The following is a 14,798-nucleotide window of genomic DNA, read 5'->3' as shown; positions in this document are numbered from 1 at the left end:
TGGAGCGCTAGTGTCTCTCCAGCTGTCAAACGGTAAACATCTTTCACAGCAGTGAGCTTCACGAGTGTCATGTTAGATTGTGGATGTACTGTGCAGGCTGAGAGAGGTGTTTCGCGCTTGCGCAGGTGGCGGCGGCCCGTGCAGCGTGCGGCGCTGCGAGCACGGCGCCGAGTGCGAGGAGCGGGCGGGCCGCGCCGAGTGCCGCTGCCCCAGCTGCTCCGAGGAGTGGGCGCCCGTCTGCGCCAGCGACGGCATCTCGTACGGCAACGGCTGCAAGCTGCGCGCCGAGGCCTGCCGGCGCGGACGCCGCATCGTCGCGCTCTACCAGGGGCTCTGCGGTCAGTGCCTCTCCTCTCCTCCAAACAAATAACTTTCCTGCGTCGGCTGATTTCGTTTTGTGCACTACGACAATTCAGCTGTGTTACCATTCTCAAGTAACTGCATACGCACAAAAAAAAACATACTCAGTAGGCCTTTTCGCTGCTGTGGGCGTGCATACAGGGTGTTTCAGAAGTGGTGGAAAGTACAGGCCAAAAATAGCTAAAAAGCTCCCATAAACACGGGTCCACAAATAAACTGTTGCCGACGTATCGAAATAATTCGACTTGGGAACCAACTGTAAACGCCACTGGATACCGTGGTATTTACGTAGGTATCTCAAGGTTTAGGATCGACTATCTGTTTGTTGATGCATGCGCGTCTACTTCCCTTTCCCCCTCTGTGCACTGTGCCGTACCGGCCTCACAATCAGTTATGAACGTGAAGGCGCCATGGACAGAGGCTACACCAATGGAGAGTACACTGCCATGCACTTCGTGTATGGCAAAGTAAATGGCAGTGCCCTCGATCAAACTGAAAAACCTGCAAACCTTGCATGACTATTGCCTACATATAATTAGCAATTTCCTCAACATTGGAAGATAATGCTTCACATCGATGGACAACGCTCCCACGTTAGACGTTTATAGGAAGGTATCCCACAGGGCTCGGACCTATCCCCAACTCTTTTCATCGTTTATGTTAACGACTTACCATCCTGCACCACGTCGTCCTAGTTCAGTTTGTGGACGACACAGCCTTACTCACCAGTAGCTGGCAGATTACTGCAGCAGTAGGGAGACCGCAACGCCAGTTCACGCTGACAGAACAGTGGGCATCAAATAATCACACTCGTCTCAACCCTAACAAAACTAAGGCCATACTCTTCACTTGCAAATGACCTGATCTACGAGACAGCCTTACTCTTCATCATCAAGAACTTGCATGGATAAACCAAGTAAAATACCTAGGGCTGACCCTGGATAGCAAACTCCTTTTCAAACGTCATATCCACAACAAGAGGATTCAACTACTGTACCTCCTACACCAATTGTATCCACTGTTAAGCAGTGGCCAGATGAATGTTCCAATAAAGCTTCAGATATATCGAGCGACAGTTTTACCTACGCTTCTTTATGGCTACTCCACGTGGGGAACCACCAGCCTGTCCAGTCTTCGACTGCTACAAGTCTTTCAAAACAGATACCTCCGCTCATCTTCGGAGCTCCAAGCTGGGCCCGTATTGCTGACCTTCACGACGAACTGGGCATCTCACACATCTCTGATCACATCACATATGCAATGCAGAAACTCCTCCATGGATCGATGAACTCAGGCCCACTGCGCGACTCCTGGAATATACTGGCTGCTCTATAGCTTCACAACGGTGGCACCAAGTGCAGGTCCCTCGTGCAATCATCGAGCCCCCCACACCTCAATAACTGGATCCAACGAAAACCAACTGCTTTAGTTGGGCCATGGGCTGTGAGTCCTCCCCCCTGTTTATGTCAGAATAAAGCTTGAATAAATCCCTATACCCAGAAGCCCAGCTTAATGTCAGGTAGCACTCTGGCTCACTTCACACACACACACACACACACACACACACACACACACAAACACAAACGGAGCTGTATTTTGTGCTCAGGTGATTCATGTGAAAAGGCTTACGACGTGGCTATTGCCGCACTACGGAAATTAACATATTTTGAACGTGGAATGGTAGTTGGAGCTAGACGCGTGGGACATTCCATTTCGGAAATAGCTAGGGAATTGAAAAGTCCCGAAACCCACAGTGTCAAGAGTGTGCCGAGAATACCAAATTTCAGGCATCACCTCTCAACACGGACAACGCAAAGGCCGACGGCCTTCACTTGACGAAAGAGAGTAGCAACGATAGCGTAGAATTGTCAGTGCTAACATACAACTAACACTGCTTGAAATACCGGCAGAAATCAATATGGGACATATGACAGATGTATGCGTTAGAACAGCGTGGCTTTACGCTTCTGCTCTGCACCCCGTCTTCACCCTGTTACATTTCCCTAACGCAATTTATTCTTTAAAACGGCTCTACTTCACTTCCGATAAATCATTAATTTTATTACGGCAAAACACTAGTTTTAATAAACTGCAATTTTTCCATTCCATGCAACGCAGACAGAATTAGCCGTAGACACAGAATGAACAGGAACATTTTTGTAGGAAATTTAATGTAGTTTAATTATATACTGGTAAACATTTTCGCTAGGAGCCGCGATTTCCGAGTTATTCAAGAAAAACGTAACGAAGTCATCTTTAAACGCTGCCCTCCCCATCCCCTCACCCACCAACTACACTCACACCCCACTGCTCATGATTTCTAGTTTGCTGTTTACGGCAATCCCTCCTGCCACTGAACAAAAATTTGCTACTACGCGAATTTTTCCCCTGATCCAACCCTTTTTAGTCTTTGTTGAGCCGGCCGGTGTGGCCAAGCGGTGCTAGGTGCTTCAGTCTGGAACCGCGCGACCGCTACGGTCTCAGGTTCGAATCCTGCCTCGGGCATGGATGTGTGTGCTGTCCTTAGGTTAGTTAGGTTTAAGTAGTTCTAAGTTCTAGGGGACTGATGACCTCAGATGTCGAGTCCCATAGTGCTCGGAGCCACTTGAGCCATTTTTTGAATCTTCGTTGAGTGGGCTAATTAACGACTTAGCGGGTTAGTGTAGCTGTCATTTCGGACCTTATGCACATGTTACAGTTGTGTATAAGGAAAGTCTGTTGTTGTTTTGGTCATCACACCTAATGTTTCTTTGATCACTGAGGTGATACGATATGCGATTTAAAATACTATGCGACTCAATACAGCGCAGAAGCAATCCGCATCGACCGAACGTAAAGAAACATAGTTGAAGGTTCTGAACTGGTTCACATTGGGACGGTAGCAATTATGACACTGCCGCGTATCTCTGTCGCATCGCTTGGCGCAACGTGATGTATTGTTTGCTCCTCGCAACTTCCTTCGTACGATACACGATGAATGAAATTTCAAGTCATCCCGAAGTGCTTAAAAGAATATTTGATACAGGTGAAACAAAGCTACATCTATGTTTGTACTTAGTTTCTCAGTAAAACTTTTCCTTTGTGTGTAAAAAATTAAAAGAGACTCTTTTGGGATACACACGTGTTCTCCGCCACACTCACACCCCACTCATCACGATTTTTAGTATGTTGTTCATAGCAGTCCCTCCAATCAATATACAAAAATTCGCTACTACGTGAACCTTTCCCCTACTCGAACCATTTTTAGTCTTCGTTGACTGGGCTAATTAATGACCAGCAGGTTAGTGTTTTCGGTTCGTACTCTATGTAGTCTTTCTGACTCACTTTGCCGGCCCTTGTGACCGAGTGGTTCTAGGCGCTTCAGTCCGGAACCGCGGGACTGCTACGGTCGCAGGTTCTAATCCTGCCTCGGGCATGGATGTGTGTGATGTCCTTAGGTTAGTTAGGTTTAAGTAGTTCTGGGAGTTCTAGGGGACCGATGGCCTCAGATGTTAAGTCCCATAGTGCTCAGAGCCATTTGAACCATTTGACTCACTTTTGGGGAAACTAATCGGTTAGGTTGCTTGCTTCATTTGGGGGGAGGGACCAAACAGCAAGGTCATTGGTTACTTCAGATTACGGAAGGATGAGGAAGGAAGTCAGTCGTGTCCTTTCAAAGGAACCATCCCGACATTTAAGATGGCCAGACGTTGATTTGAACCGTCATCCTCCCGAGTGCGACTCCAGTGTGCTAACCATTGCTCCACCTCGCTCGAGGTCGGAAAAAAAACTGATTTTTCCGTATCTTATAGTCTAACTTCATAACTGGATAATGACGCACTGGACATATTTTGAAAAGTTTGGATACAAGAACGTAGTCACTGGCCATTCACGCTAACGTGTGGCTGGTTCCTGCAGCTCTGTCTACTTCTGAATGGAGAATATTGTCAAATCCTCTACATTTGACATCACATGTGCAGTATGTATTGACAGTACAGATTATCCAGTATGAAATTTTCACTTCGCAACGGAGTGTGCACTGATACGAAACTTCCTGGCAGATTAAAACTGTACCTGACCGAGACTCGAGGAGGAGACGAGGTACTGGCAGAATTAAAGCTGTGAGGACGGGTCGTGAGTCGTGCTTGGGCTGCTTAGATAGGTAGAGCACTTGCCTGCGAAAGGCAAAGGCCCCTATTTCGAGTCTCAGACCAGCACACAGTTTTAATCTGCCAGGAAGTTTCAACACCGATAATACTTTTGAGGTTCATCAATACTCATCAATATTTCTAGCATTGACAATGTGTCAATATGAGCCCTCTGACTGTCAATATATTGACAGTTTGACAATATTATTGAACGTTTGAGCTTCTCTTAATATTACGTACAGTAATAATTCGCGCCTAGGGACAGCTTAAATTGGCGGCTCTCGGAGACGAGCATCTTTCAACTAGTGCCGATTTTCTCCGCTTCTGGCAGCACCAGTAAAATTTCAAGTTAATTTGCTACTCGCAAATTATTAATAGTGAATTACCAATCAGAAATAAAAGTAAAGGACTAGAAGTAAGATTTCAGAAATAATACTAGGAAAGGTTTATTTATTACAATTTTACGTTGAATTTTCTTGCTTTGAGTGAAGCAAACACATGGAGTACGTCGTTAAAGTAACGTTTAGAAGCCATATCTTATTATATCAACAACAAGATGGCTAATTCTGACAATCTGCTTTCAACCATATTCGACGTTAGGTAATTTTTTTATCATCTTTAATTTGGTTCAACTTCGTTCTGTAACCGTTGCCATCTCTGGCTTTTTCATAAATATGCTCAAAGTTTTTTTCAACAAGCATATCGTAACGCATACTTTGGAAATACCTTCGACGCTTTAACGTGTGTCAGTGATTATTCGCGCTGGAATAAATTAGTGTCTTACGACACCAGACGTTTGAGCACTGCAACCGTTGGCCAATGGTATAAGATAATAATACGTTTCATTACGCGGGGGCTCAGCTTAGGCGAAGACAGCTCCTTTTCCTTTTACCGGTAACGTAGTTGTTCACAAGCACTAAGACTATTCATAAATTAAGGGTACCAACCGAAAGTCAGTAGTAGTCGAAGTACTGGCCGGGGAAAGTAAATTATCCTCTCCATCGCTTTTTCATGCTTTCCTCATAGGCTTGTAGCGACGCTGCAGCGCGCTAATTCAAGCTCGCCCGTGTGTGTGTGTATGCTGTGCGCGTGTGTCAGTGCAGTGGTGTGCGGTCGCAATTACTTTACGCGACGTTGGTGTAGTTCCGCGCCCAGCCTCTAGAGGCGCTGTGTTTTCTATCTTTTATATACGTTCGGTTTATTGTTATCATTCCTTGTTTTTTTGAGTGAGTAGTAGTTCCTTGCCTCCTGACTTGTGTGGACGAGTACTGTTTCCTCTCCTAATTACGGAAGTTTTCCGAGGATTAAGGATACTCTGTATAGGCCGGAAGCAAATTTTATAGCTCCGATCTGTCCATGCATGCCGGGCGTCGCAAGATACGCGCTCGCAATAAAGTTATTGTTACTCAACTGAAGGTCTTCATTTTTCCGAATCACGTTAAGCAAAGGTCGGACAGCCAGCAGTTTAGCTGTACCCGACAAGTGGTGACCCCGACGGGTCGTCCTCGTCGGAGGAGGAGGAACAACGTCAGGAGATGGATGTTGTGCTGCGTTGGGCGGCGGATGTTGAAGAGCCGGCGCCGGAGATGTGGCGTCAGTGTCTGGAACAGCGGTAGGTGAATGCCTGCGACGAGGTGCCGCTAGTGGGGTGTCAGGAAAAACATACGCAGGTTTAACCCGATTCAACGCGACATTCGTAGTTTTGCCGTTCACTAGGATATCCATGGTGTGGGCACCGCGCCGTAGCGCATTGCAACTGAAACTCGTTGATGTTCCGGGGGAAGATACACAGCTATACTGCGACGTTTCTCGCGGCCGACCTCGTCCCTTTCTGACACCGGCTTTTAGAAGACAAGCCTTTGATATAGTACATGGATTGTGCCATCCCGGGGTACGCCCGACATTCCGCCTAGTATCGCAACGTTTCGTGTGGCCAGGCATGCAAAAAGACTGCCGCGAGTGGGTCCAATCTTGTCTTCAGTGCCAACGCTGCAAGATTAACCGCCATGTACACGCACCGATCGGCGATTTTCCGGATACCACCGCCCGCTTTGCCCACGTTCATTTAGATGTAGTCGGACCACTTCCACCTTCGAACGGGCAGAGATATCTGTTTACAATGATCGACCGTTTTACACGTTGGCCGGAGGCAGTGCCGGTGGATAATATCACAGCAGACACATTAGCTTCCGCTTTTGCAATGACTTGGTTGGCAAGATTTGGATGCCCACTACATATTACCACTGACCGCGGACGGCAATTTGAATCAGACCTGTTCTCACAGCTGGCCAAGTTTTGTGGTTACACCCACCATAAGACCACAAGTTATCACCCAGCAAGCAACGGAATGATCGAACGCTGGCACCGTTGTTTGAAGGCCGCGCTGATGTGCCACGAAGAAACCTGGACAACCGCACTACCAGTGGTCTTGTTAGGCTTACGGACGACTTTCAAACCAGACCTGGGGTCGTCAGCGGCAGAACTGGTTTATGGAGAAACACTGCGCCTTCCTGGTGACTTTGTAGACGCTGATGCCACAGAGACAGTGTCTACTGGCCAGCCGGATTTCTTGCGACGATTGAGGGACCATGTATCAAAGATTCGCCCTCCGAAAGCCACACGTCATGGCAAGCCGCCCACTTTCGTGCACCAGGACCTGGAACAATGTCGTCACGTCATGCTCCGCACTGAGGGCGTTAAACCGCCTCTACAAGCTCCTTATTCTGGTCCATATGAAGTGCTACGGCGCGGTGCCCACACCATGGATATCCTAGTGAACGGCAAAACTACGAATGTCGCGTTGAATCGGGTTAAGCCTGCGTATGTTTTTCCTGACACCCCACTAGCGGCACCTCGTCGCAGGCATTCACCTACCGCTGTTCCAGACACTGACGCCACATCTCCGGCGCCGGCTCTTCAACATCCGCCGCCCAACGCAGCACAACATCCACCTCCTGACGTTGTTCCTCCTCCTCCGACGAGGACGACCCGTTCTGGACGTCGGGTGCACTTTCCGGCGCGGTATCTCGACGCCGACGCTCCGCTTCCGCCCGGGGGGCTGATGTAGCGACGCTGCAGCGCGCTAATTCAAGCTCGCCCGTGTGTGTGTGTGCTGTGCGCGTGTGTCAGTGCAGTGGTGTGCGGTCGCAATTACTTTACGCGACGTTGGTGTAGTTCCGCGCCCAGCCTCTAGAGGCGCTGTGTTTTCTATCTTTTATATACGTTCGGTTTATTGTTATTATTCCTTGTTTTTTTGAGTGAGTAGTAGTTCCTTGCCTCCTGACTTGTGTGGACGAGTACTGTTTCCTCTCCTAATTACGGAAGTTTTCCGAGGATTAAGGATACTCTGTATAGGCCGGAAGCAAATTTTATAGCTCCGATCTGTCCATGCATGCCGGGCGTCGCAAGATACGCGCTCGCAATAAAGTTATTGTTACTCAACTGAAGGTCTTCATTTTTCCGAATCACGTTAAGCAAAGGTCGGACAGCCACCAGTTTAGCTGTACCCGACAGGCTCGTCGCTCTCCTGTCCTCAATCGGCAGAAATCAGAAGACTTCTGTCAAACAGCATTTTTGATTCGGCACCCACTCGCCGACTCTTGAGACCCCACAACAACTTTGCGTCAGCAAAGTAGCAGCAAGAACTTTAATGTTGAACTTGAGCGAGCTGTGTAGAAGGTAGCTGTATGAACAAGAGTTGTGGCGATTCGTGAATGAGTCGTTCATTTGAACGACTCTAAATAAAGAGTCGTAAGAATCGAATCGCGATACGGACGAATCGTCGTTCAAAAGAATCGTAAGAACGATTGCGTGTTTCCGAGTCGTGACGATTCCAAGTTCCAACGATTCATCGATTCTTAGTACGCTATGCTTCGAAGGCAACTTCCGAATCATGCCGAATCGTGCCGAATGATTACGACCGCCAGGTGGTAGTCAAGTGGAGGACGCGTGTGAACAAAGGAAGCTCGGAACGAACAAAGGAAGTTCGTGGGCCGTAATATTACTCGTGAAAACCAAGCTGACATTTGGCGGTGGCTGACGGGAACGAGCGTAAAGGCATTTCCCATTTACTATCCCTATATAGTGCACATGGGCGGATTCATATCATCCTACGTTTTTCTGTGCTCTTTCCAATTCCACAGCACCTTATATTTCACAATAAAGCAACTGTCAGCCCTCACACACTGCAAACGTAGCTTAACTTTTTGTTTCGTCATAATACAAAGCATAGGTATTTTGCTTTTAATTTGTCTGAGAACTTGCTTCTGCCACTACTATTTATGTGAGAAGACGACATACTTCTAAAGTGTAGGATACAATCGTATACAGCGACATTACTTCACTGCTAATTCTGTTAGTTCCACCAGTGCCGCCACTAAATGGCTGTCGCACTAGACCAATATTACAGAGCGAATGTAAGCTCTCTAACCAATACTTTTCTTGACGGATCGCCGTGTAATACCGTCTTTAAAATTCTAGTTTTCGAATGTTACCGTGTTCAGATTCATATTAAATGTTAGTGAAATAACGTCGCGGTATACGATTGAATCCTATTGTTTAGAAGTATGTCGTCTTCTTACGTAAATAGCAGCAACAGCGGCAAGTTCTCAGACAAATTAAAAGCAAAATACCTATGCTTTGTATTTAGAAGAAATGAAAGTTAAGCTAAATTTGCTGTGTGGGAGGGCTGTCAGCTGCGTTATGAATTACAAGGGTGATGTGGACTTGGAAAGACATTTAGCACAGGAAAACTTAGGATGATATGAGGCAAACCACGTCTGCCTCACTGCTAGATTTTGTTACTATAAAACAGAGGTCTGTAGTTAAATACGTGCAAGCCACACAACCAAATTGGCATACCACGTAATTTTGCACCACCTTCCGCACAAATCGACTCCTCTTTTCTGGCATACTGAAATAAAACAATAGATGCAATCAAATCAAACGTGACCTTTCAACAATTAAGGCATTACACGTATAAATCGAGAATCACACTTGCAACATCATTTGATTGTTTACTCATAAATAAACTATTTGTGGCATATCTCATCATCACACAGTTCGATTCTAACCCCATTGACAATTTTAGACATGTCCTGCCATATGTGAGTAAGATGTAGAACTTTTTGCATTCCATAAGAATCGTGCCATCGAAGACTAGAATGAATCGTGAAAGAATCGTAGTAATCGATTCGCAATGTGAGATTGAATCGTAGGAATCGAATCGGGAAAAAGAATCGTGTTGCCCAACTCTAGTATGAACCAAGCACATTGTTGCCACATAAAGTCATGTTTAACGATAAACGTCTGTTCGGGAGAAGTCGTTTCTTTATAATGCTCTTAAACACCCAAAACAATTTCGATATGTTGCTATTTTCAGATTTTAAGATACGGAAAAATCAATTTTTTAACCGAATAGTTTCTCCAAATTGAATCAGAAAGATTGAATAGGGTACCAACCGAAAGTTAGCAGTAGTCAATGTGCTGGCTGGAGGGTTATCCTCTTCACCATGAACTAAAACGGTGGCAGTACTGCGGGAAGCAACAAGCTAAGGAGGTTAGACTACCTAAGCTGCAATCTACTCACTGCTCCTGAGCAGTCGTAATTTGTAGTCAATTTGCAGTTCACTTATTACAATGATACATTTCATTGGTTGTGAGCATGATTTTTTAATTCGCAGAATTCAAAAGTATTATTCTATTAAAACTGCTTAAAAAATCCTAAAATATGCTCAAGCTGCATAGTTAAAAGCGAAGAGTGGGGCTTCACAACATTGGCAGCAAACCTCGGCATAGCTTTGCGTATTAGTGTCCCTATATTTGGTAATAAATCAAAATCTCTAATTCTCTACCACTGATACAACTTTTTAATACTGGAAGGCCTACAGGTACTGGTGTTCAAGCGACGCATTTTTTACCACACCGTGTTATTTAAATACGAATATAAATTTATTTATATACGAATTCTAAGGGAACTTTTAGTTACGAACACACAATCGTATTCTTTTTATATTGCTTCCCATAAATCTCATCATGAAGATGAGCTTCAGAGAGGTGGAATAAATTGATGTCTAATCATGATTCAACGTACCGGTACTTAGTTTCCATTATTTGTGTCTAAATAAATGTCAAACACATTTTATTACAAGGCATCTGCTTTTACAGAGACAGCTGCTCTTCCAGGTGTACTATTCAGTCAGTTTGAGTACTACATTTGTTTACCATTTGCCTGAGCTCATTAATTATTGTCCAGGAGAAATAGTTATATTTGGTACATACTGTAATAATGGGAACCTATTTACAGAAAAGCATAATTTCTCAGTATGTGGTGACATATTCTAAACAAAAAAGAGAATACTAGCATTATTTATGAGATAAAAAAATAATACACAGAATATTTGTGACAGTGGTACATCAACCCCCTTCAGCCACCAACCAGAATGGGAACAATGGAGGAAAGTTGGTAGGCTCAAAAATTTAAAATTATTTCAATCTCCAGGTTTCAGTAAGGGTCCATTGTTATTTCCTCATTATTTCCTGCACTTTATATCTCTCCAAATTCAATATTTGGAACAATTTTTATTTTTATTCAGCAACTTTTTTTAAAAAAATTTTATTACAACTGTTCATGTATTCCTACCCTTTCCCATGTTGTCCTTCTCTGATCACATCTCTTATTAACTCTTACTGACTACCCCTTATGTCTTTAGAGATCATCCCACCCACCCAACATCATGTAAATAATCATTTTAGTTCAGGGTGTTGGTGGAAGAAACCATTAACCCTCAGTTTAATAACGATTAGGCTGATCATTTTATCCATTGTGTTTTAGAATGTACCATGTGCTGCTAAGTAGTAGTTCCCTACAACTTGCTAAAAAGCACTATCTACTATATACATTTTTGTGTCTTAATTGTATATATTTTCTTGCTTTGAATTTAACCAAACATAAACATGCAGTATCTCAATAGCCTATACATTCTTGTAGATTAGCACTTTCTTTTGCCTATCTCTTCAGTTGGAGTGTATTGTGGCTTTTTGTGTAAAGTGATCAGTACACTGATAAGCCAAATCATTATGACCACTGCCCACTGCAACACTGGATGCCGCCTGGTGGCATTGCAGGCGCCTGACGCAGGATTCAAAGTATGTAAGCGAAGCAGAAGTGGACAGGGATCACCTAGTGAAGATATGGTCTGCAAATGGGGAAATCCATTGAGATAAGTGAGTCTGACAAAGGGCAGATTATTACTATGCAGAGCCTATGAACAGATATCTCAAAAATGGTGAAGTTGGTCAAATGTTCACATGCTACTGTCATGAGCATCTTTGGAAAGAGGTAGAAGGGCAGTGAACTACCACTAGTTGCTAGAAGGTTGAATGTGACATCCACGACTCTTCACAGAGCGTGGAGTTCAGAGGCTTGTCTGCTCTGTAAAATAGAATAGATGATGATTTGTGGCATCTCTGCCCAAAGAGCACAATGCTGGTGCATGCACAAGTGTTTCGGAGCACAATCCATCCATTGTACATTGTTAACATGGAGCTCTGCAACAGACCAACTCTACATGTTCACATGTTGACCCAACAACATCATCAATTACAATTGCAGGGTCATGAGACCATTGGGATTCGACCATTGATCTATGAAAACATGTTGCCTCTTTGGATGAATAACATTTTGCTACACTATGTCAATGATCGTCTCCAAAAATGCCCTCATTGAGCTAATTGGCAGCTCAAAACGTGTAGTGAGCCATGGACACTGGCTAGTGGAAACAGTATTGTGCTCGCATGGGACCTGTGGTAGTAATCAAAGACACCACCTGCATCCCTTTATGTTTGATGTATTCCCCGACAGTGATGTCATCTTTCAGCAATAGAATTGTCCATGTCTCAGAGCCAGAACAATGCTACAGTGGTTTGAGGAACATTATAGTGAAATTGTGGTGTTGTTTTGGTGACCAAATTTGCCTGATGTAAATCCTATAGAACCCATCTGGATCGCTATCTGTAACCATGCCTCCACAAACCTATCAACAAACTGTCAGAACCCTGATTGCAGAACAGTGATGTATTTCATTCCGAGGATGGACAAACAAGCTATTAAACAGGTGGTCATAACCTGGCTCATTAGTGTATGTGGTTACCCTGGTAAACAATGCAAGTTCGACAGCTGAAACACAATGTAAATTTATGTGCCTATGCACTATTACTATTACTAACTCAACATCATTCAGTGGCCATGAGCAGACAGATTTCATCACATGTTAGTGATTATATATTAAAATCACTGCTAAAACTAAGATGACAGACACTAAGCATTACACAATGCTGATGTTATAAACAGTGGTTATAAACAACACTTTACAGGTGCTTAATGTTTCGAGTTTATGGCTTCACATATGATGGTATCATGTTGACCAGTCTACAATTCCACTTGTAGAGAAAAATTCATTTACAGGATATAGGGCTGTTGTTTGACTAGATGTGTCAGTCTAGTTCTGAATATCCTCAGTGACAATGTTGAAATATTCAGTGGTAGGTGGTTGAACATCTTCAGGGCTGCTGTGGAAAACTGTCCAGTGCCTTACTTCTGTTTGAAATATCAATGTGGCCTTATTTTGCATGTGATAGTTATCCAAATGCTTGTTCAGTATATTTATTAGAAAATTTATTTATGGATCAATTTAAGCTGTATTTGATGTTTCCTCATTCTGATTTCATTCCTGTTGCTATTGAGGAGTATTCTAATACAACCTCCACTTCTCATCACTAGTTAACTCGTACTTCGGAAAGGGTGGGGTGGGGAATATAGGCACTACAATACTATCTATGCAGAATGAATTTTCACTTTGCAGCAGAGTATGTGCTGGTTTGAAACTGTGGTGTCACTGCCAGACACCACACTTGCTTGGTGGTAGTCTTTAAATCGGCCGCGGTCCGTTAGTATACGTCGGACCCGCGTGTCGCCACTATCAGTGATTGCAGACCGAGCGCCGCCACACGGCAGGTCTAGAGAGACTTCCTAGCACTCGCCCCAGTTGTACAGCCGACTTTGCTAGCGATGGTTCACTGACAAAATACGCTCTCATTTGCCGAGACGATAGTTAGCATAGCCTTCAGCTACGTCATTTGCTACGACCTAGCAAGGCGCCATTACCAGTTACTATTGATACTGAGAATATTGTACCGTCAAGAGCAACGTTCACCATTTATGGATTAAAGTTAAGTATTCCACCAGCTACGTCTGTTTTTTTCTAAATTCTAATTTCCTTGTCCTGTTCCAGACCTCACGCCAGCCTGCGTGAGCTAAAACGCGTGCCTTTCGGCTTCCTCTTGTAACCCGGTGTTGGCTCTCCTGCCAACCCACAACAGAAACTACCTGCAGATTAAAACTGTGAGCCATACCAGGACCCAAACTTGGGACCTTTGGCTATTGTGGGCAACTACTTTTCCAACTGAGCTGTTCAGACATGATGCAGTACCCACCCTCACAGCTTTAATTCTGCCTTTACCTCATATCCTAACTTCCAGAGTTCACAGAAATTCTCCTGTGTACTTTGCAGAACTAGCATTCATAGAAGAAAGGGTATTGTGGAGACATGGCTTAACTGCAACCTGGATGATTGTGTCCAGAATGAATTTTCACTCTGCAGTGGAGTGTGCACTGATTTGAAACTTTCTGGCACATTAAAATTGTGTGCCACAAGGTATGCAGGGGAACTCCAGTGATGTCTGGAAGGTAGGAGATGACTTACTGGTGGAAGTAAAGCTATAAGGGTGTACTGTGCTTAGGCAGCTCAACCACTAGAGCAATTGCCCATGAAAGGCAAAGGTCCCAGTTTTGAGTTCCTGTCAACCACACAGTTTTAAACTGCCAGTAAGTTCCACTGTATATACAGTTAAAGCCCTTAGCAGTTTTTTTAAAAATTGTGTTGATATAATTTACAGCTATATGTCCAGTAGCATATACAAAAGTCTAACTTAAATGCCATTAACAAGGTCTTGTGTGTAACATGGGGTATGTACTCTACTGTGTTACCACGTCAAAAATGTTCAGATATTGAAAGAAGTGAAACAAGTCTACTACTGTATTAGCAAATCTATTTTTGTTTACACTTTTATAAATAACTATTTCTGCTGCATGTTTCAGACTTTCAGGTAATACACTGATTACAGAGTTAGTTTAGGGACGTTTCTGAAAAATCAGTGAACTGTTTCAAAAAGCCACTTGGTACTCCATTGTACCCAGAATAGTTCCAACATTTCAACAGTAAGATGATTAAATATCACTGAATGGGACCAAAA

At 44.1% G+C, this 14,798-nt stretch overlaps 1 protein-coding gene across 1 annotated transcript in view; it reads left to right on the top strand.

The window, feature by feature from the left end:
* LOC124788576 (agrin-like) overlaps positions 1–14,798 on the top strand; it is a 293,248-nt gene that overhangs the window by 78,294 nt on the left and 200,156 nt on the right. The window contains exon 4 of the mRNA XM_047255847.1: positions 126–338. Coding sequence (XP_047111803.1) covers positions 126–338 — 213 coding nt within the window. The remainder of the gene's footprint in view (positions 1–125; positions 339–14,798) is intronic.

Source organism: Schistocerca piceifrons, chromosome 3 (genome assembly GCF_021461385.2).
Source record: "Schistocerca piceifrons isolate TAMUIC-IGC-003096 chromosome 3, iqSchPice1.1, whole genome shotgun sequence".
Lineage (NCBI taxonomy): Eukaryota > Metazoa > Arthropoda > Insecta > Orthoptera > Acrididae > Schistocerca > Schistocerca piceifrons.
This window is presented reverse-complemented; position numbering and strand designations above follow the sequence as displayed.